General features: G+C 43.6%; 1 protein-coding gene across 1 annotated transcript in view; it reads left to right on the top strand.

Moving 5' to 3' along the window:
• Window positions 1-2,634: 2,634 nt before the first annotated feature.
• The window catches only part of LOC137624865 (ras association domain-containing protein 4-like), a 57,070-nt gene continuing 39,017 nt past the window's right edge, over window positions 2,635-20,687 (top strand). Inside the window, exons 1-2 of the mRNA XM_068355818.1 lie at window positions 2,635-2,765; window positions 6,013-6,107. Coding sequence (XP_068211919.1) covers window positions 2,726-2,765; window positions 6,013-6,107 — 135 coding nt within the window. The 5' untranslated portion in view covers window positions 2,635-2,725. The remainder of the gene's footprint in view (window positions 2,766-6,012; window positions 6,108-20,687) is intronic.

Raw genomic sequence — 20,687 nt, 5'->3', positions numbered from 1 at the left:
TTTTGCTAATTTTTTACATTCAATTTATCAAATGTTGTTATCATTTTGGTTTAGATATTTTATTACTAGAAGTTTATGTGGTAGGACTATGGCATGTGGCACAAACTTACACACACACACACACACACGCTCAAAAAAAAAAAAAAAAAAAAAAAAAAAACGGAAAATTCAAAAATAAGATTAAATTTTTTACTAGTTTCGTCTTGCTTCTCCTAAATGTAAGGCGAAACTAGTTAGGATTCACTTTATTATATATTCTTTCCTTTGATTCTTTCGCATATATATATATATATATATAAATATATGTATATGTATATAGTATATATATATATATAAGCATACATATATATATATATACATGTATATATACATGTATATATATATATATATATATATACATGTATACATATGAAGTATGTATATATGTATATACATATGTGTATGTTTTTAATATCTGAAATGACTATCACTATTTTATCTTGTTGGTGTGCAGAATATGATTTTCCAACCCTTTTACTCCAACTTACGATTTCATTGAAACATATTTTTGCAATCGAACATTTTTTTTTTTTTCAACAACTCAATTTTGCCAATTCAATCGGTAAAATTTGCTGAAAAGCTGATCTAAGAATTTAAGAACATCTTCCAAGAAAGACATAAACCGCTTTAATCTCTCTAATAATTTATTTAACTAGTCACAACCTGAAATAGATTGTTATTTTGTTAGTTTTATTTCTACCTCATTTCAAGTTCTTAAAAATTCTTCTTCACACAAGGGGTTGATTACTGCACTGTAATTGTTCAGTAGTAGGTAGTAGGTTGGCCAGGGCACCAGCTGGCCGTTGAGATATTACCCCTAGAGAGTTATGGGGTCCTTTGACTGGTCAGACAGTTCTACATTGGATCCTTCTCTCTGGTTACGGTTCTTTCCCTTTGCCTATACATACACCGAATAGTCTGGCCTATTCTTTACAGATTCTCCTCTGTCCTCATACACCTGACAACACTGAGATTACCAAACAATTCTTCTTCACCCAAGGGGTTAACTACTGCACTGTAATTGTTCATTGGCTACTTTCCTCTTGGTAAGGGTAGAAGAGACTTTAACTATGGTAAGCAGCTCTTTTTGGAGAAGGACACTCCAAAATCAAACCATTATTATCTAGTTCTGGGTAGTGCCATAGCCTCTGTAACATGGTATTCTACTGTCTTAGGGTAGAGTTCTCTTGCTTGAGGGTACACTCAGGCATACTCTTCTATATTATTTCTCTTCTTGTTTTTTTTAAGTTTTTATAGTTTATATATGAGAGATTATTTTTATTTTGTTACTGTTATTAGAATATTTCATTTTAATTGTTCATTAGTTCTTTCTTGTAGTTTATCTATTTCCTTATTTTCTTTCCTCACTGGGCTATTTTTCCCTGTGGGTGTCCTTGGGCTTATAGCATCCTGCTTATCCAATTAATAATAATAATAATAATAATAATAATAATAATAATAATATAAACAACAACAATAATAATAATAATAATAATAATAATAATAATGATAATTCCAGGGCTGTTTTCCTCGGCCCTATTATACTGTAAAGTGTAACTATTAGGCCTATTAGATTAACGAGACTGACACCAATACTATCAATAATAAATACTACCAATAATAGGCCTATCAACTAAAATTCTAATTAGCTCAATTGCTGTGAATTCGAAAAAACAGTATTCTTTTGGGTGAGACTACAATATTGATTAAAATGAGTCATATAATAGATCATTGTCTGCTGGGCCCTTCTGGTGCATGAGAGAGAGAGAGAGGAGAGAGAGAGAGAGAGAGAGAGAGAGAGAGAGAGAGTAAACTTATGATAAGGCTATGATTGTTATCAAAGTTATTATCTTCAGTGATAGTGATTTCTTGTAGGCCTACTCTGATATTCCTTCGTGGAGACAATATTCTATAAATTCAATATGGCGGATCTATTATAATACTTTTTATTATGACCAAAAAAAGACCTGTTCTTTGATAATACTTGACATATAATTAGCTTGTTCTATACTATACTTATGTATTTCTGCGTGAAAATATTAATTTATCAAAAACTAATCTAATATATATAAATTTACGTCTATTTGCCATTTTTATATATTCCAAAAAAGCTTTTTTTTTATGTTGCAAAATAATAATTTTTCTCTTTGACGTTGCAATGACGTCATATTTGTTGCCTCTCCCCCTCTCTCCCTCTCTCTCTCTCTCTCTCTTACTCCTGAATGTTTTACCAATTGTTTTTATAATGATTTCTGGGTTGTATAATGTAAAATAATAATTAAATACACGGAATAATAATTAATAAAAGGCAATGATATTAAATTAATACAAAGCATATATTAATTTATGATGTATTTAATTTGTTCACTTCTGAATGTTTTACCAATTGTTTTCATAACGATTTCCGGGTTGTATACTGTAAAATAATAATGAAATAAACGGAATAATAATTAATAAAAGGCAATAATATTTTATTAATAATAAGCATATTTATCTTTATAATGTATTTATTAGAATATTAATAGAAATATAAATATAAAGTGATATTAAATCTCGACATTGTAACCCGTAACTAAGCTAAGTGGTCCCGAATGTTTATGCTTTAATCTTCTGCGAGCCTTGACCTAGGAATGAGACACAGACGTCTCTTAACCTCTTCTAGTAGGCCACCCCTAGATTTCCCATAATGTGGCAATGTAGGAAATGCGGAAAACCGGTTTATTTCGGTAAGATAAAGTGAAAAATTAAGTGAAATCTGATGTTTTATCTCAAAAGGGAAGGTTTTTAAGAGGTCGGCGGCCTACGAAGGAGGAGTCTGTCTCGAGCTAAATTCTGTTTTATTTCTTTTATTTGTTATTTTTCAGTGGAAATTTTTACCCTTGTGAGGATATAATGTGTTATAAGTTATTTTTATTGTGGATTATATCCTTTTGCATGCTAGGGTAACTAATTAAGGGTGTAGGGATGATGTCTACTGACGGGCCAGCTTAACTCTCTTGTTTTCAGGCCTACCGCAGTGGGTAAAATTATAGAATAGTACAATATACAATTTGGGGAATGTAAGAGTGTATCTATGTGTATTTTGTGGTGTATTTATCGATTTGGATAATGATTTATTGTGTAAGTCCATAGTTGATTATGGGTGTGTGTTTGTATACTTACGGCCCAGCATAACTCCCTTGTTTTCAGTTGTAGCATAGTGGGTAAAATTATAGAATAGTACAATACACTATTTGGAGAATATATGACTTTCCTAGCGTATTTTATGGTGCATTGAACGGTTTTGATAATGAGGGTGTATGTACCTTAGCGGCCACCTGTATGTATTATGTCTAACTTACAATACGGCAGTGTAAGGGGGGTCGCAGGCGGGCGTTAGCCTCCCCCCCTATTTGATAAGTAGATAAGGACACGGCTTGTATTTAGGTAAGGGTGGAAAGTTTAGGTTAGTTGATGTCCATTTTTAATCAAAGCGTGAGGAACTGGCCGCTTATATACAAAAGCTCCTGATAATGATTTATGGTTGTAGTCCATAGTTTTTTAGTTTATGGTGGGATGACTACCATCACTGAAAAGTTTTGTAGTATTTTGAACAATCCTGATCTCGATTTCTGTCTGAAATCTATAGTTTTTGAGTTTGGTAGGTACTGAAGAGATATGGGTTTGCCTAGGTATCGTCATCAGCAATACATCCCGTATCAGTTTTATTTTCCTCTTTATATCAACTTGTATAAACTGTGTTCTGCCAGTCATCGTAAAAAAAAAGTTACCCTAATCAAAACCCATTAATTGTAATGAAATGATTAAAATACTGGAGCCTTTGTTTACCAGTCCTTCTGGATGCATAGCCAATGAGATTTTTCTGTTCCATTTTCAAAGGAGTAGCTGTTAGCCATTTCCATCGTACTAAGAAAACCTTGGATAATTATTTATTTATCTGTATGTTTATGTTAAATTAACATTTATTTATTTGTCTTTGCTCTGCCGTAGCTCGTTTTGCTTGTGATTTGATATTATTTCACTGCTCCTATGTTCCAGTAGTTTGTCATAATTTTCATTATATAATTTATCACTTGGTTCAATGCTTTTTGCTCTGCTGTAGCTCGATGCGCTTGCAAATTAACATGATCTCATTAGGAGCAATGTTCTGGCAAGTGAATCATGTTTCAATACGCGATTAACCCCCGATGACTAGTATTTAGAATAATGCATAACATTTTGACTTTAATTCAGTTCGAAAATATGTATGTTCCAAATGCAATCTAGCTCGACAATAATTAGTAAATTAAATTATTTATAACAATACTAGAAAATATTGAACCCTTGAATGATTAAAACCATTAATATACAAACTTAACAATGGGATAAATACACATTTGGCAAATGGGATGAGTTGTAGCTATCTGTTTGAGCATTTGACATGGCTTCCATTTCCCATTATCAGACTAAATATATCAAACACACATTTCTACCCTAACCTATCATCATTAACATGATGAATAAGGGAAGAGCTTCAATTGAATTGTATGTTCCTTGCAAAACGTGTCCAAATCTGCCAACAGCAATCCCTCTATGCTTTGCCTCCAAATTAATTCTACCTCCCCTTTGTCCATGTCATTTTCCTATTCAATCTTCTTCACCAAGTCTCGGTCCTGTCCGCTGCCATAAAAAAAAAAAAGAGAGTTGTTACAACCTGACTAGTAAGGAATTAGATAATTGAATAATACTTGCCTATGCGGCTAATATTCGTAGTGCAACAAGCACTGCTTCTCAAAATGGGAAGAAGGTACAGAGATTTTAAAATTGCAAGTGAACCGAGCCATGCTCGATCAAAGACCAATGAACTAAGTGATTAATTAGACATTTAAGATAACTCAACCTACTGTACTCACTCACTTTGTTAACAAGTGTAGTGCAATATGTACTGCATGCAAAAATGTAGGAGCAAGGAGATGATGTTAAATTGTCAGGGAAGCAAGCCACATAGAGTAGAAACCAATACTGTAAGTAAATAAACAGTTTTAATTCGGTGTGTTTGAATTTCCAACCACTGAGCTAGCCTTAGATATAAACCTGGCCTTTCAAATTATTTGGTTTTGCTTTTTTCGTGTATATATCTTCCTTACATTTTCATTCTTAGAGATTTGATTATTAAATGGATGCCACTTGCAGTATTTTTTAGGGGGTGAGATTCTTCAGATCCTATAGCTATCCTTTTGCTGTCCTTAGTAATGTAAAAACTCAAAACTAACGAAAAACCTTTTAGTCTGCTCTGATGTTTTACGTGTGAATGTTGAGGTAGATGACCGTGTTTGGTATATGCCAGAAATAGGTAGTTTTAAAGATTTTTTACTGTGAGTGGTTTGTTTGTGCGAATCTAAATTCTATACAGTAATCCAACCCAGTAAGCTTTAGATAAGCATATTGTGAGATAAATGTTGAATAAATTCCATTGTTTTAAGTTACTTAATTGTTTTATTGTACAGTATGGAGACTGGTGATTGTCTTAAGTAATTTTCTTGAGTCAAGCGATCGTCTCGTGTTGGGCGATCGTCTCGAGTTGGGCGATCGTCTCGAGTTGGGCGATCGTCTCGTGTTGGGCGATCATCTCGACTCGGGCGATCGTCTCGACTCGGGCGATCGTCTCGTGTCGGGCGATCGTCTCGTGTCGGGCGATCGTCTCGAGTCGGGCGATCGTCTCGAGTCGGGCGATCGTCTCGAGTCGGGCGATCGTCTCGACTCGGGCGATCGTCTCGACTCGGGCGATCGTCTCGACTCGGGCGATCGTCTCGAGTCGGGTGATTGTCTTGAGTCGGGCGATCGTCTCGAGTCGGGCGATCGTCTCGAGTCAAGCCATTGTCTCGAGTCAGGCGGTCGTTTTATTTACAGTACAGCATGCTTTATTGCAAGAATTTAATGTACAATTTAGGTACTGTAATGTTAGGAAGATTTAAGATTCTCCTTAAATTTCAGCTGAAAGAAAGCAGTCTCTCGGTTTTGACTGGCACCCAAACTGTCTACGTTGCGAAGAGTGTGGGAAGCGAGTGAATCCGGGTCAACATGCTGAGGTAAATATGTTTTTATAATTTTATTTAGTTGTTTGGTATAATGCAGACCATTTTAATTATGCTAAATGTGAAGCTAGGCTTGAATGAACAAATTCAAGGGAAATAGTCATACTGTACTGAAATACTATATGCATTTGTTTACACATGTGCAAGGGTTGTGGTAGCCTGTTGGAAATGTCCCTATTTTGCAATCTGCCGGACTGGGGTTCAAGTCCCGCTCAAACAAGGTTGTTTCTTGTATTGTCTGCAACCTTATCATCCCTGTGAGCTAAGGGTGAGGGGTTCCGGGGCAACTATAGGTCTACCTGCTGAGTCATCATCAACCATTGCCTCACCCTTCCTGGTCCTAGCTTGGGTTGAGATGGGGCTTGAGCACTGGTCATCTGAGGTCACTTTCTAGGGCATTGTCACTGTCCCTTGCTTCTGCCATTCATGATCGACCTTTAAACTTAGTTGTTCCGTAACCGAAATACAAACCACGCTATTTACATAGGGTATTACTTTCGGCGTAGCTGAAATGACGAGCCATTAGATTTTTAACGTGGGTTTACTACCCCCTCGCTAGTTAGCGAGGGGGTAGGGGAGGGGTAGCTAGCTACCCCTCCCCCCTCACACACCGGTGAACTGATTCACTTCACTTTTGGCTCGGGTGACGGTCAGACGTGTCTTCCTCACCCTCGCATTTTGACAGCCTTAATCTTTTTTGCTTTTTCTTTCAGAGTGTGTTCGGAAGTTGGCCTCTACCTCTATCATGCGGAAATGCCCTGGCTTACCCGACTGCCCTTGTGGGACTTTCATGTCGGCGGTCGAGACGGACCGTCGCTCCTTGTGTCCGTACTGCAGAGGTCAACGGTGTGATAGAGAAAATGTTTGCAGTGAGTGCAGGGAGTGGTCTACCTCCCAGTGGGAGAGGTTTTCCCGGCAATGGAAGAAGAAGTCTAAGCGGGATCTTTCTCCTTCAAGGGTTGCCTTGAAGAAGGAAAGTTCCAAGGACTCTTCTTCCGCTGCCCGAACTTCCTCCGAAGCTCCCACTCGATCGGTCTCTCGTGAGAGGCCGGCGAGTGGTAGCATAGGCCATTCTTTTGTTGACCAACCTCGGGGTTCGGGAGGCACCTCCTCCTCCTCCTCCGAGGGAGGATATTGATAACTCTGTAACTGATGATTTATTGCAGCTTTGGGCTTCCTTGGGGCTTAAGGGTTCGCCCTCCAGGGAAGCCCTGTTTGACTTGATCCAGTTGGGAGCAGCTGTCAAGCAGTCGCCGGTGATAGCGGAGATAGATCCTCTGTCTATCGTCAACGTTGTTGTGGTAGAGGCATCCGACGGATCGGGTCAAACCCCTGCCTTGGGTGCTGATGTTGCTGAAGGCTCAGTTCCCCCCTCCGAACATCCTTCGAGGGAGGAGCTGAGTCCAACGGTCTCTCCTGCGGGTGATTCTCCCCCTCGGGGGAGTTCACTGACAGAGACTCCTCTTCGGAGGACCGACGATGGTGTGCCTGCTCCTAGAGGTCGTCTTCACCGCAAGGCTCACCCTCCTCTCTGCCCTAGAGGCCTTCCTTCTTCCTACAAGGGAGTTAGGAGGCGCCTCTTCGGTTCTTCACCCTTGACGTCCCCCACAGAGGTTCCTCCTCGACGTGAGTTGACTGTTGCAGCTGCATCTCTGGACCTCTCTGCAGATCGTTCGCGATCTCCAACGCCTGCCAGACCTGTGGACCTGCCTTCTCCGTTCCTGGAAGGTGACGCGCTGTGGGCGCCCACGCACCCCGTTTTCCAACGGCCTCCGGTCCCTTCGGGGCAGAAGGACTTGTCTCATAATGTGAGCAAGTCTCTTCAGCGCCAGGTTTCACTTGCGCACCCATGTTGCAGGAGGCGCTCGCGCGCAGTAGCGCACAAGCGCGCTCCTGCTGTTGCCGAGGACCTTCCTGCGTGCCAGCGATCTCCTGCAGCAGAGGCAGAGTCATCTCGTCAGTGCTCTCCTGCTCGTCACCGTGCTCCTGTTCGCCAGCGATCTCCTACTCGCCAGCACACATCTGCGCGCCCTGTTCCTGTCACGCGCCAGGCGCGCCCACGATCTCCTGTGCGCCCTCGTTCGCCTGCGCGCCCACGATCCCCGGATCTGGGCACAGGCAAGAAGATTCTTCCTTCTCCTTCTCGCCCGCGATCACCTGCGCACCCTCGGAGCTCGCCTACGCGTAAGCTTGCGCCCTTCCAGAGCTGGACGAGACGCTGCATGCCCACGCGCTCACGGAAAGTATCCTGCACGCGCCCACTAGCAGCCCCCGGTACGCTCCTCTACTCCTGCTGGCCCTGCGCCCCAGCTGCCTGCTCCAGACAGCGCGCCTTCGATCTCCTCTGCTCCCGCGCGATCTGTCGCCTTTGCGCAAGCATCCTTCAGCGCGCTGGCGCGCACACGATCCTGCTCGCCGAAGGTCTCCTACGCGTCCAATCGCTATCTCTCCTGAGCACGATCGCCCTACGCGCCGACGCTTGCCTGCGCACCACCGTCATATGCCCGGCCGCCAACGCTCGCCCTTATGGCAGCGCGCACCCTCGCGCCCCTTTGCCCGCGCGTGAACCTGCGATTTGTCCATCACACGAGCGCCAGCGCGACCCCAAGCGCGATTCTCGACGGGTTTCGCAGCGCGAGCAGCCGAGCGAGTCTCCAGGAGCGCTCACAACCAGGTCATCATCTTCACGACCCCCCCCCCCCCCCCCGCAAGCGCAGGACAGCGCGCTCGGAGGAGGAGGGGAAGTCTTCAGAGAGTTTTAGGCACTATTCTTCTTCTTCTTCCTTTCAGGCAGGCCCTGTGGTGTCTACTCCAAAGGATCGCCCGATCCCCTTCCCTCCAGTGGGAGTCTCTGACACTGCGTCCGTCAGTCGTCAGCCTTGGTTTGGGTCCCTTATCAGAGCTGTCGTCCAGGCTGTTAAGCCTGCTTTTGCTGATTTGGGTCTCAAACCAGCGTCCCCACTGAAGAGGAAGGGGAGGAGTAGAGTTCGTGGTGACTTCTCCTAGGGTCAAACTGGCCCCCAAGAAGTCTGTAAGGAAGGCTCCTTCCCCCCCTCGGACATTCTCTCCTTCTCCTGTGGACGAAGCTTTTCCTTCCTCAGGAGAATCTACCGAGGTGAGACCTGCTCCCACCGCACCAATGGGAGAGACCCCACCACGAGTAGGAGAATCGTCAGGCTTCTTTGCTGGAGTCCTGTATCCCTCCTAGAAGGGAACCGAAGGACTCGAAGACCGTCCCGAAGTCTTCTTCAAGGATTCGAACAGAGCCAGCGAGACCCCATGAGAATGTCCAATTGTCCCCCCAAGTAGAGCAGTTGGGGACAGGAGACTTTGCTGCCAATTCACCAGGAGGAGAGCAGCATGATTCAGAGTACTCTTTCTGGCAGGTCCTGACTTTGATGAGGCATCTCAACAAGTTCAAGGACCCCGAAACCGCCTCTCGTGAAGGTAAGGATACGGTCCTGGACCAAGTCTATGGCACTCAAAAACCCTCTAAGGCCAGTGCGGCTCTACCTTTGTCCCAAGGGGTGAAGAGTGCCGGAGATAAGGTTGAGGGCCAGCTTGCGGAACTCGCCTCCTCCAACCGTTCCTCTGCTGGTAACAAGCTCCTCCCACCTCCTCGTGTCCAACAGAGGAGGTACTTCGAGATCATGGAGGAGCCTTGATTAGCTCTTCCTCTTCACCACTCCGTGGAAGAGCTTACCAGGGGAGTCTCTCTTGAGAGACTCTCCTGAGTCAGGAGAAGGTCGCAAAGTGTTCCATGCAGGCCACTTCAGTGACTAAGGTCTCCGAGCATCCTGTTGCGTTCCGAGGATCTTTCCAAGGAAAGCACCAGGAAGACCCTGGAGATCTTCCTCCTCTCGGGCACACGTACCATCGAGTTTCTGGCCCACCAAGTATCGAACTTGTGGGCAAAACTCGATCTTGAAACGACGTGATGCGGTGACCGAGAGGTTCCACGTGAAGGTCCCAGCTGTGGATGTGTGCAAGCTCAGACACTCTTCCATCCTAGGAAAGAGCCTGTTTGAGCCCAAGGATGTGGAACAGGCAGCTGAGAGGTGGAGAAAATCGAACCACGATTCTCTCCTCCAAAGGGCTCTTACATCTAAGCCCTACAAACCTCCAGCACCTCAACAACCTCGCCAGTCCAAGTGGACGAAACCGGCGCCGGCAGCAAAGACGAAGGTGTCCAAACAGCAGCCCTTTCCTGTCAAAGACAAGAAGGGCGGAAAGTCCTCCAGGGGAGGCAAGAATCCTAGAGGGAGCGGCCGAGGCCGCAAACACTAGGATTGGCAATCCCCCTGCATGTCCACCAGTGGGGGGATGCCTACAAAGTTGCGCGTTCAGGTGGCAGCAACTCACGGCCGATTCCTGGACGATCTCCGTGATCAGTCACGTCATCTCTTCCTCCCCTGACAGCGAATCCAGTGTCGTTGAGCTCCTATGCCATGGGATCGGTAAAGGGGCTAGCCCTTCGGGCAGAAGTCGAGACCATGCTCAAGAAGGATGCTCACCAGGAGGTCGTCGACGGCTCCCCAGGCTTCTTCAATCGACTCTTTCTTGTAAAGAAGGCGTCTGCAGGCTGGAGACCAGTCATCGACCTCTCAGCCCTGAACAAGTTTGTCAAACAAACTCCATTCAGCATGCCCTCTTAACGAGAGAATGCCTTGATGAAGTCATTGGGCTTCAGCACGGCATATCATTCCCGTGCTGAAGGCTTGTGACGGGCAAGAGGGCTCTCGAACTGGGGAATTTCTTTTCCTCAGTTTGACTCTAAATTTCTCTCATTCTTTTTCTATTACCTCTTATTGCTTATTCCTCCTTCATAATTATCAGCTGTCTCCAACCTTGCTGTCAAAACTCTTTTACCCATTTCACTGTCCAGGTGTTTTAGAGGGGACATTGTATCCATGATCGGTTTTTATTTCAAAATCAATTGTGGGAGCTGTGGTGGTCTTGCCAACTGCCCGAAAATGTTTGGACACCTAGGAGTGTCAGTATTCCCATACTGGCACGCGGAACTATCTCTTAGGAAATTTGGCCTTCGGATTCCAGGGGTTGGCGATTTTATAGAGATAGGACTCTCGGCATTCTGTCCGGTTTGCCTGCCACTATGATTAGAGTGGGGATGATTGTATTCATGAAATGCTCTCAGTCCCATCAAGCGGGTTTGGCATACACTTGAGCCACTCTAATCATAGTGGTACCATCCCTTTGTGGTAGGGTAGGGAGTGGACATTTGGTAAGCAGCTTTCACAGGTGTCATTGGTGGAGAAATTAATTCCAGGAAAGGCTAACGGTGTCTTCTTTGGAATTTCAGACAGTCTTAATTTTTTCTCTCCCTTAAACTATATTTTTTTCCATTGTTTTTTTTTTTCATTGTTATTATGACCCCTTCCCTCCCCCTGAAAAATAATTAATGAGTAAACTTAATATTCCCCGTACCCCTGGATCAAATGGCGAACCCCAGACACCGTTGACGACTAATGCTTGTTTAAATAGGGAAAGCTCTGTTGACAACCTCGGCAATAAAAAGGATTCCTCCAACAATACTTTTTTGACCAGTGTTGTTAAAGACAATTTATCGGCACTGGTGGAAAATGATGCTTGTAATAACCGTAATACTTTACTCTCTGGTTCTGGCTCATTACCAGATCCAACAAAAAATCTGAAAATTCTCCACTTAAAAAACATACCAATTGGTTGTAGCTATGACATAATTCATGAAGCCTTCTGTAGATTTGGAGCAATCAAAGAAATTTTAATGGAGCTTAATGGTAGTAAAGGCTTTTGGGAAGCTTGGGTATCATTTTCAAGTTTTGAGATTGCTTTAGAAGCAAATAAAAATTTAGAGAGCATAAAAATTGACAATTGTTTGATTTCTGGGGCTTTATGTGATAAAGCACCAAGACACCTAGAGGTATATAAACCAGAAGAATGGATGGAAAAAGAAATAGAGCATAGACTTCCAGAAGTAAGAACCCCCAAGCCCCCAACATGGATAATTGCATCTGGAAAGATAGATAATTATAACTATTATAAGATGAGTAAATTTATACAAAAAAAAGTTGGTTTAATTAAAAGTAAGGATATTAGTAGATACGGTAAGCAATCTATTTTGATTAATGCAAAATCAGATACTCAAGCTCACATGCTTTGTGGCATGAAGATTGCAGAAATTGATCCTATTAAGGATATTAAACCACATATGAGCTTCAGCTATGGTAAAGGAGTAGTTTTTGATAAAGATCTATATGAATTCTCAGAACCAGAAATTCTGGACATGTGCCCTGCTAATGTTTGGAAAGTAAGTAAGATTCCTCAAACAAGCATGGTAGTTTTAACATTTGAAACCCCTGTTATACCAGATCATATAATTATTGAGAATGAAAGAGTACGTGTTCGAGAATATAAACCTAGGCCTTTACAATGCTTTAATTGTTTCAAGTACGGTCACCCTTCGCGGTACTGCAATAATACGAAGATCTGTATTAACTGTTCTTTGTTAGAACATGGCCAATGCAACAGAGATACAACCTGTGCAAACTGTAAAGATAATCATAAACCAAATGATAAAAGATGTAGAGAATACAAGAATGAAGAAGCTGCAATCTTGAAAGCAAATGCTGAACATATAAGTGTAGGTTATGCAAAGCATTTACTCAATCGGCAACTTAATTTTGCTCGCGCGGTTAAGATGCCAACAAAAGATTATAATCCACTACCCCTTACTACCACAGGGGGACCAGTGGCAGCACCTGGCCCGTCAGGTGCATCTCCCTTAGTGGTAGTAGCCCAGCCATCTGGGTCAAGTGCTCAGGCTATAAAAGCCAGAGCACAAACCTCCAAAGAGGTCAATATGGTGTCCAACACACCAAAAGTATTGTCACGGATAGGAGCATCTCCCCTAGAGGTAGTAGCCCAGCCTTCTGGGTTAAGTGCTCGAACTGTTGAAGTTCTAGCACAATCCTCCAAGGAAGCCAATGTGGCTTCCACCACCTTAAATGTATTGTCTCAGGCAGAATCTCTACCTGATTTGATGGAGATTGGAAAACAAGATCTTCCAAAGAGGAAAAGGTCCCCATCATCCTCACCTTCATCTAAGTCAGGTAAGTGCCCTACTGCTCATGATCCTAAGGTTGACTCTTATAAAGATCCTAGAAAGAAAGAAAAGAAGAGTGGTGGCCTAGTAAAGCCTTCCATCTCCAGGCCTTACATGGCTTCATCTGAAAAGTCCCAAAAGACAAATGAGACAAAGAAAAATAATAACAAAAGATAATGTCTATCATCCAGTGGAATTGCAGAGGTCTAAGTACTAGCATTGAGCAAATAAAAACTTTAACCAGGGACTCAGACACGAAGGTAATTTGCCTACAGGAAACCAAGATCAGTGACAAACCATTTAATCCTGGACTCAATTATCATTTTTGTAGATCCCCTCCTTTGCAAGCTGCAAGAGCTCAAGGTGGTACAGGTTTTATTATTCACAAATCTGTAAAATTTGAAACAATCCCACTCAATACACCACTACAGGCATGTGCAGTTAGAACTCATATCGGGAAAAAAATTACTTTATGCTCGCTATATATTGAACCATCCTTAGAACTTTTCCTCTTAGATCATGCTGGTAATCCAAGAAGGCTTAGACTTTCTGACCTCCAAGACTTGATCAATCAGCTTCCTGCCCCTTTTATTTTAATGGGTGATTTTAATGCAAAGCATACTTTATGGGGTGGAAATGTGTGCGATAGATGGGGTAATCTTGTTGAAGAATTAATCGACAACAATGATGTAATACTAATGAATGATGGTTCTCCAACTAGGTATGATGTATTCCACAACTCTACATCAGCCATTGATTTGTCAATCTGTTCCTCATCCATTCGATTGGACTACCTTTGGTCAGTAAATGAACACCTACATGGCAGTGACCATTGGCCAATAATGTTAAATTATGTCCATAATCTTCCTTCTCAGTGTCCACCAAAATGGAAGATAGATGAGGCAGACTGGGCAGCTTATGAAAACTGTTCACACACTGATAAAGAATATGATGAATTTACATCTCCAGTGCATGCCTATCAACATCTTGAAAATATTATTGATGATAATGCTAGCAAGTTTATACCTAAAACATGCGGTTTACCTCATCGCTCTGTAGTTCCTTGGTGGAGTAAAGAATGTGCCAACGCAAGAAAAGTGACCCGAACTTGCTTCAGAAGATACTTGAGGACAAACTATTTAGCAGATAGAATAGCATATCTCAGAGCCTGTGCCAAACAAAAAAGAATTTTTAAAAAAGCAAAGAGAGCATCTTGGAAGAAATATATATCTAATATTAATACCAAAACTCCTTCAAAGGAAATATGGGACAAGATTAGAAAACTTCAAGGTAAATTCGTCCCTAAGCCTCTACCAATATTAAGGGAAAATAATAGATATATATCTGACCCCAAAGATGTAGCAGAGGTTCTTGCTAAGCACTTTGCTCATGTATCAAGTGCTGACAACTATTCCCCAGCATTTCAACAAATTAGAGCATCAACATCTGTTGTTCCTCCTGCTTCTTCAAATACTGAAGCTTTTAACCTGCCTTTTAGTATGGAGGAGATGCAAAATGCTATCTCCAGCTCTTCTTTAACTGCCCCAGGTGAGGATGGCATCCGGTATGAAATGATATCACATCTTCCAGTGGATACCAAGGAATTTTTATTAGAAACCTTTAATGGTCTATGGGCTTCCCATACATCTCCTGATTCCTGGCATACTTCAATTGTAATTCCAGGCCACAAGTCTGGTAAAGACCCAGAACTGCCATCTAGTTATAGGCCCATATCCTTGACCAGTTGCATATGCAAACTATTTGAGAGAATGATCAACAACAGACTTGTGTGGTATCTAGAATCAAAAAATCTTTTATCTAACAGACAGTTTGGTTTTAGGAAGAACCGAAGTACTCTGGACCCTTTGCTGATGTTATCAAGGGAAATTTCAAATGCTTTTTCTAACCAAAACCAGGTGGTGGGTGTCTTTTTTGACCTCGAAAAGGCATATGACACCACCTGGAGGGGTGGTATTTTAAAGCAATTGGCCTCGTGGGGTATAGGAGGACATATGTTCTCTTTTATTGAAGAATTTTTATCAAACCGCTCCATTAAAGTGAGAGTAGGGTCAGAACTATCTTCATCCTACATGCAAGAAGAAGGTGTCCCCCAAGGCAGCGTATTGAGTGTGACCTTGTTTGCTGTTGCAATTAATAGTCTCATTAGTCACATACCTCCTGGCATACAAGGATCACTATTTGTCGATGACTTTGCAATTTATTGTAGTGGATCATCTGCACTACAAGCATGCCAAAATCTTCAAATTGCAATAAATGCTGCTTCCGCATGGGCAAATTCTCGCGGATTCATGTTTTCTCCTCAGAAGACCAAAGCCATTCGCTTTACTCGTACTCGTAAAAGGGAAGAGATCCCCACCCTTTTCTTAAATGATTGTATTTTGCCATATGAGGATAGTGTCAAGTTTCTTGGAGTCATTTTCGACAAGAAAATGACTTTTGGTCCCCATATAAATGACCTATCTATCAGGGTTAAGAAGTCACTGAACATTCTGAAAGTGATATCGCATTTTGATTGGGGTGCTGATAGAACAACTTTGCTTAGAATTTATACATCTTTGTGTCTGAGCAAGTTAGACTATGCATGCCAAATATATGGGTCAGCTACAAAGACTTTACTTGGAAAACTTGATATTGTTCACAATGCTGGGCTTCGCATCTGCACAGGTGCTTACAGAACATCTCCCATTGACAGTCTCTATGTTGATTCTGGCATACCTCCCCTTTCCATTCGCAGAGAAGAGTTGAGTTTGAGGTTTTTAGCTAGGTCCCTTGCTGTGAGAAACAATCCTAACTGTAAATATGTTAGGGCGCCTTTAGATCGGGCTCCTAACAGATCTAGAGTGCCTAAGCCTTTGGAAGTACAGCTGAAAAATGATGCTAGAGAAGTAGGCTTGTTAACAGCACAGATAGCAGAGGTAGGATATCCCAAGTCTCCTCCTTGGTGTAATCCACCTGTTAAAGTATGTTTTACGGCAGGAGGGAAAAATACCTTACCTAGTAGGGTAATGAAAAGTGAGTTTTTAAATCATGCTGCTCAACATCATGGGAAACATGTTTTTACAGATGGCTCCAAATCGGCTGCAGGAGTTGGAAGTGCAGCTGTGGTGGGGGATATTGTTATTAGAAGGAAACTCCCATCCTCTTGTTCAATTTTTACTGCTGAGCTGTACGCAATAATTCTCGCAGTCCAACATATTTTTAAAAATGGCAACCAAAATAGTTTTTATACAATTTTTACGGATTCCAATAGTGTTTTACTCTCATTAAAACAAATTATGCCAGGCCATCATCTAGTACAAGAGGTGCAGGACTGGTTAGTACTTCTGCAGTCTAGGAAGAGTATCAGTGTTCACTTCTGTTGGGTCCCTGCCCATGTTGGGGTGGATGGGAATGAACAAGTAGATAAGGCAGCAAAGGAAGCTTCAGGGCTAAGTAATCCATCCCCCTTGAGTATTCCTTACAAAGATCTTAGAAGTGAGATTCATCTTTACTGTAAAAATAAGTGGCAAGCTCGATGGTCTGAACGGACCACCAATACAAAATTGAAACAAATCCACCCATTGGTGGATAAATGGTCATCTTGTAATTCTACAAGTAGAAGGGATACCATTATTTTAACTAGGCTGCGTATTGGCCATACACATGCAACGCACAATTATTTAATGAAGAGTGGGGAAGGGAGACAGGCCTCTCTTTGTAATACCTGTCAAGTGACAATGGATGTTAAACATATTTTAGTCGATTGTCCTGTTTTTAATCTCCAGAGGAGGACACATTTACTCCAGGACAAACCGTTAAGAGATATACTGGGGGAAAACTGTAATACCCTGAACTTGAGAAAATTTATACAAAGTATTGGGTTATATTACGAGCTATAATTGATTTTATTAATTTATTTATTTATTTTACCCTTTTAATCCCTATTTATTTCACATCTAGATTTTATTGTATGAAAGTGTTACGATTTGTATTAAAGGTTAAAATGATACTAAATGTTGTGAGTGTACAGATATGATTGAATGATTTTAGTTATATAGCGCTGAATGGCCTTTGATGCCCCAGTGCTTGGCTTAATGCCTAAATCCCATATTCAATTCAATTCAATTCCATTCAGCATGGAGACAGCAGACACGGTCAGACTTGCAGTGAGACCGCAAGACTTCATGTGTACACTGGATCTGAAGGACACGTACTTCCAGATCCCAATCCATCCGTCTTCCAGGAAGTACTTGAGATTCAGCCTAGACAACAAGATCTACTAGTTCAAGGTGCTGTGTTTCGGTTTTTCCACAGCACCGCAAGTTTTCACCAGAGTGTTCACTCAGATATCTTCGTGGGCACACTGGATTGACATCCGTCTCCTCCGTTATCTGGACGACTGGCTGATCCTGTCAGACTCGGAGTCAACCCTTCTTCGACACCGAGACAAGCTTCTGGGACTTTGCCAAGATCTAGGATCATGGTAAATCTTGAGAAGTCTTCTCCGCTTCCATCTCAACAACTGGTATATTTAGGTATGATATTGGACACCAATCTCCACAAAGCCTTTCCATCAGACGACAGGATAGTAAGGCTGAGGAGGGTCACAGATCCTTTCCTCAGACGAGAAGAGCTTCCAGCCCAATCGTGGTTACGTCTCCTAGGTCACCTTAACTCCTTAGCCCGTCTGGTTCCAAACGGCCGCCTCAGGATAAGATCCCTGCAATGGCGGCTCAAGTCCCGGTGGAATCAAGGCCACGATTCCCCGGACATCCTGGTCCCTATGGGTCCTGCGGAACGCACGGACCTTCAGTGGTGGGTGACGAACGAAAACATTTGAAAGGGAGTGGATCTTCTCGTCCTCCCCCCGGAATTGATGCTGTTCTCGGACGCTTCGAAAGAAGGGTGGGGGGCCCACGTTCTGAACCACAGGATCTCAGGCCTATGGTCAGAATCAGAAAAGTGCCTCAACATAAATCTGCTAGAAATGAAGGCCGTATATCTGGCACTTCAACAGTTCCAACGGATCCTGGCGGGTCACTCCGTGGTGGTGATGAGCGACAACACCACGGTGGTGGCTTGCATCAACAAGCAGGGAGGTACCTTTTCACAACAGCTATCCCATCTTGCAGTAGGGATACTCAGACGGACCGAAGTCCACTCGATTCCACTATCGGCTCGCTTCATTCCGGGCAAGAGGAATGTGCTCGCCGACAGTCTGAGCAGAGCATCGCAGATAGTGAGTACCGAGTGGTCTTTGGATCCTCTAGTAGCCAGCAAAGTCCTGACTTTGTGGGGTTTCCTGACGGTGGACCTGTTCGCGACAGCCTTGAACTTCAAGCTTCCCCTGTACTGTTCCCCAGTCCCGGACCCCAAGGCACTCTGGCAAGATGCCTTCCAACAACGGTGGGACAACATCGACGTGTACTCCTTCCCACCGTTCTGTCTGATGAGAAGGGTGCTCAACAAGACTAGACTATCGGTCAACCTGTCAATGACCCTAATAGCTCCGCTATGGCATCATGCAGAGTGGTTCCCGGACCTTCTGCAGCTCCTGACGGAACTCCCGAGAGAGCTTCCTCCACAACACGAGCTACTCAAGCAACCACACTGCAACATCTTCCACAAAGCCGTAGCATTGCTTCGGCTTCACGCCTGGAGACTATCCAGCATCTCACAGAGAGAGGCTTTTCGCAACAAGTTGCGGAGAGGATGTCTCGACACCTGCGAAAGTCATCTGCAGGGGTCTACCAGGCGAAGTGGAGAGTCTTTTGTGGTTGGTGTCGTGGAAGGTGTATCTCTCCCCTCGATGCCACTATTCCAGCAATAGCGGAGTTTCTTTTGTATTTGCGGGAAGAAATGCGCCTTTTGGTCTCTGCGGTGAAAGGCTATCGCTCAGCCTTAAGCCTGGCCTTCAGGCTGAAAGGAGTGGACATTTCCTCCTCGCTGGAACTTTAACCACTCATACGAAGCTACGAGCTTACCTGCCCTCAGTCGGAAGTGAGACCACCTCCATGGAACGTGGTTCATGTCCTCAGGTCTCTTAAGAGACCTCCGTTCGAACCATTACGCCAGGCTTCTGATCGTTATCTGACTTGGAAGACGGTGTTCCTGCTCGCTTTGGCCTCGGCCAAGCGAGTCAGTGAACTTCATGGTCTCTCGTACGACGTCGCCCATTCAAGGGGATGGGGGGAGGTAACGTTCGGGTTCGTCCCGGAGTTTGTTGCTAAGACTCAGAATCCTGGAGTTCCGAATCCACGGTTCGACGCCTTCAGGATTTGAAGTCTCCGTTCTGTAACAGATGACCCAGACCATCTCCTACTGTGCCCAGTAAGGAGTCTGAGGCTCTATCTGAAGAGAACAGCTGCAGTTCGTCCTCGAGTGCAAGCCCTGTCTGTGAGCACAGGGAAGACGAAGAGGAGGGTCACTAAGAACACCATCTCAGGTTGGACTCGCAGGGTCATCCACCATTCCCTGAATCCAGACCCTCCTCCGTCACGTCGCCCGAGAGCACACGATGTCAGAGGCATCGCTATGTCCCTGGCATTCAAGAGAAACTTCTCAGTGACGCAGGTTCTACAAGCTGGGGTCTGGAAGCGTCAAACGACCTTCACAGCCCACTACCTGCAGGACGTGACCCACAGGAGGCTCGATACGTTCTCTATCGGCCCTGTGGTGGCTGCACAACAGCTGGTCTAACCTCAGGCTCCTTAATGGACAAGCAGCAGAAGGTTGAGGGCATTGTTACCCGGTTTTAGTCTGCATGAATGAAAAAGTATGTCTGGCCCTTACTCTTTCTTCATCCTCCCCTCTCTTGGGAAAGCAGCATCCTGGGTTCTCTGCACAGCTGACCTCAAACCACTGCAGGTAAACCATGCTTCCTTGTGTTCCTAGTATTAATATAATACTGTCGCGTCCCCCATACCCTGACGAGGTGGTATTGGGAACTTCCTAGCCTAGATTTCCATCTAAAGGACTTCAGGTCAACTTCCTAGGACGAGCCACACTTCTTTCCTTCACACACTAGCTTATGTAGGCCGCACGTTCCTTGCGGAGCAAGGAACTTGCGAGGTGCAGGGACTCTTTATTTCGAGTGCTACACACTCGGATTCTGAGTCCCCGGGCAAAGCCAAAGCCAGGTAAGTTACCCCATGTAAATAGCGTGGTTTGTATTTCGGATACGGAACAAATGACAAATTCGGAGATAATTTGTATTTTTCCTAACCATACAAACCTTAGCTATTTACACATACTTGCCCGCCAGCCCTGTCCCCCGTGAAGTCCTACCTCTAAGCGAAGTGAATCAGTTCACCGGTGTGTGAGGGGTAGCTAGCTACCCCTCCTCTACCCGCTCGCTAACTAGCGAGGGGGTAGTAAACCCTCAAAAATCTAATGGCTCGTCATTTCAGCTATGCCGAAAGTAATACCCCATGTAAATAGCTAAGGTTTGTATGGTTAGGAAAAATACGAAT

The sequence above is a fragment of the Palaemon carinicauda genome, chromosome 2 (assembly GCF_036898095.1).
Source record: "Palaemon carinicauda isolate YSFRI2023 chromosome 2, ASM3689809v2, whole genome shotgun sequence".
Taxonomy (NCBI): domain Eukaryota; kingdom Metazoa; phylum Arthropoda; class Malacostraca; order Decapoda; family Palaemonidae; genus Palaemon; species Palaemon carinicauda.
Note: the sequence above shows the minus strand (reverse complement) of the source record. Positions and strands in the feature narration are given on the sequence as shown.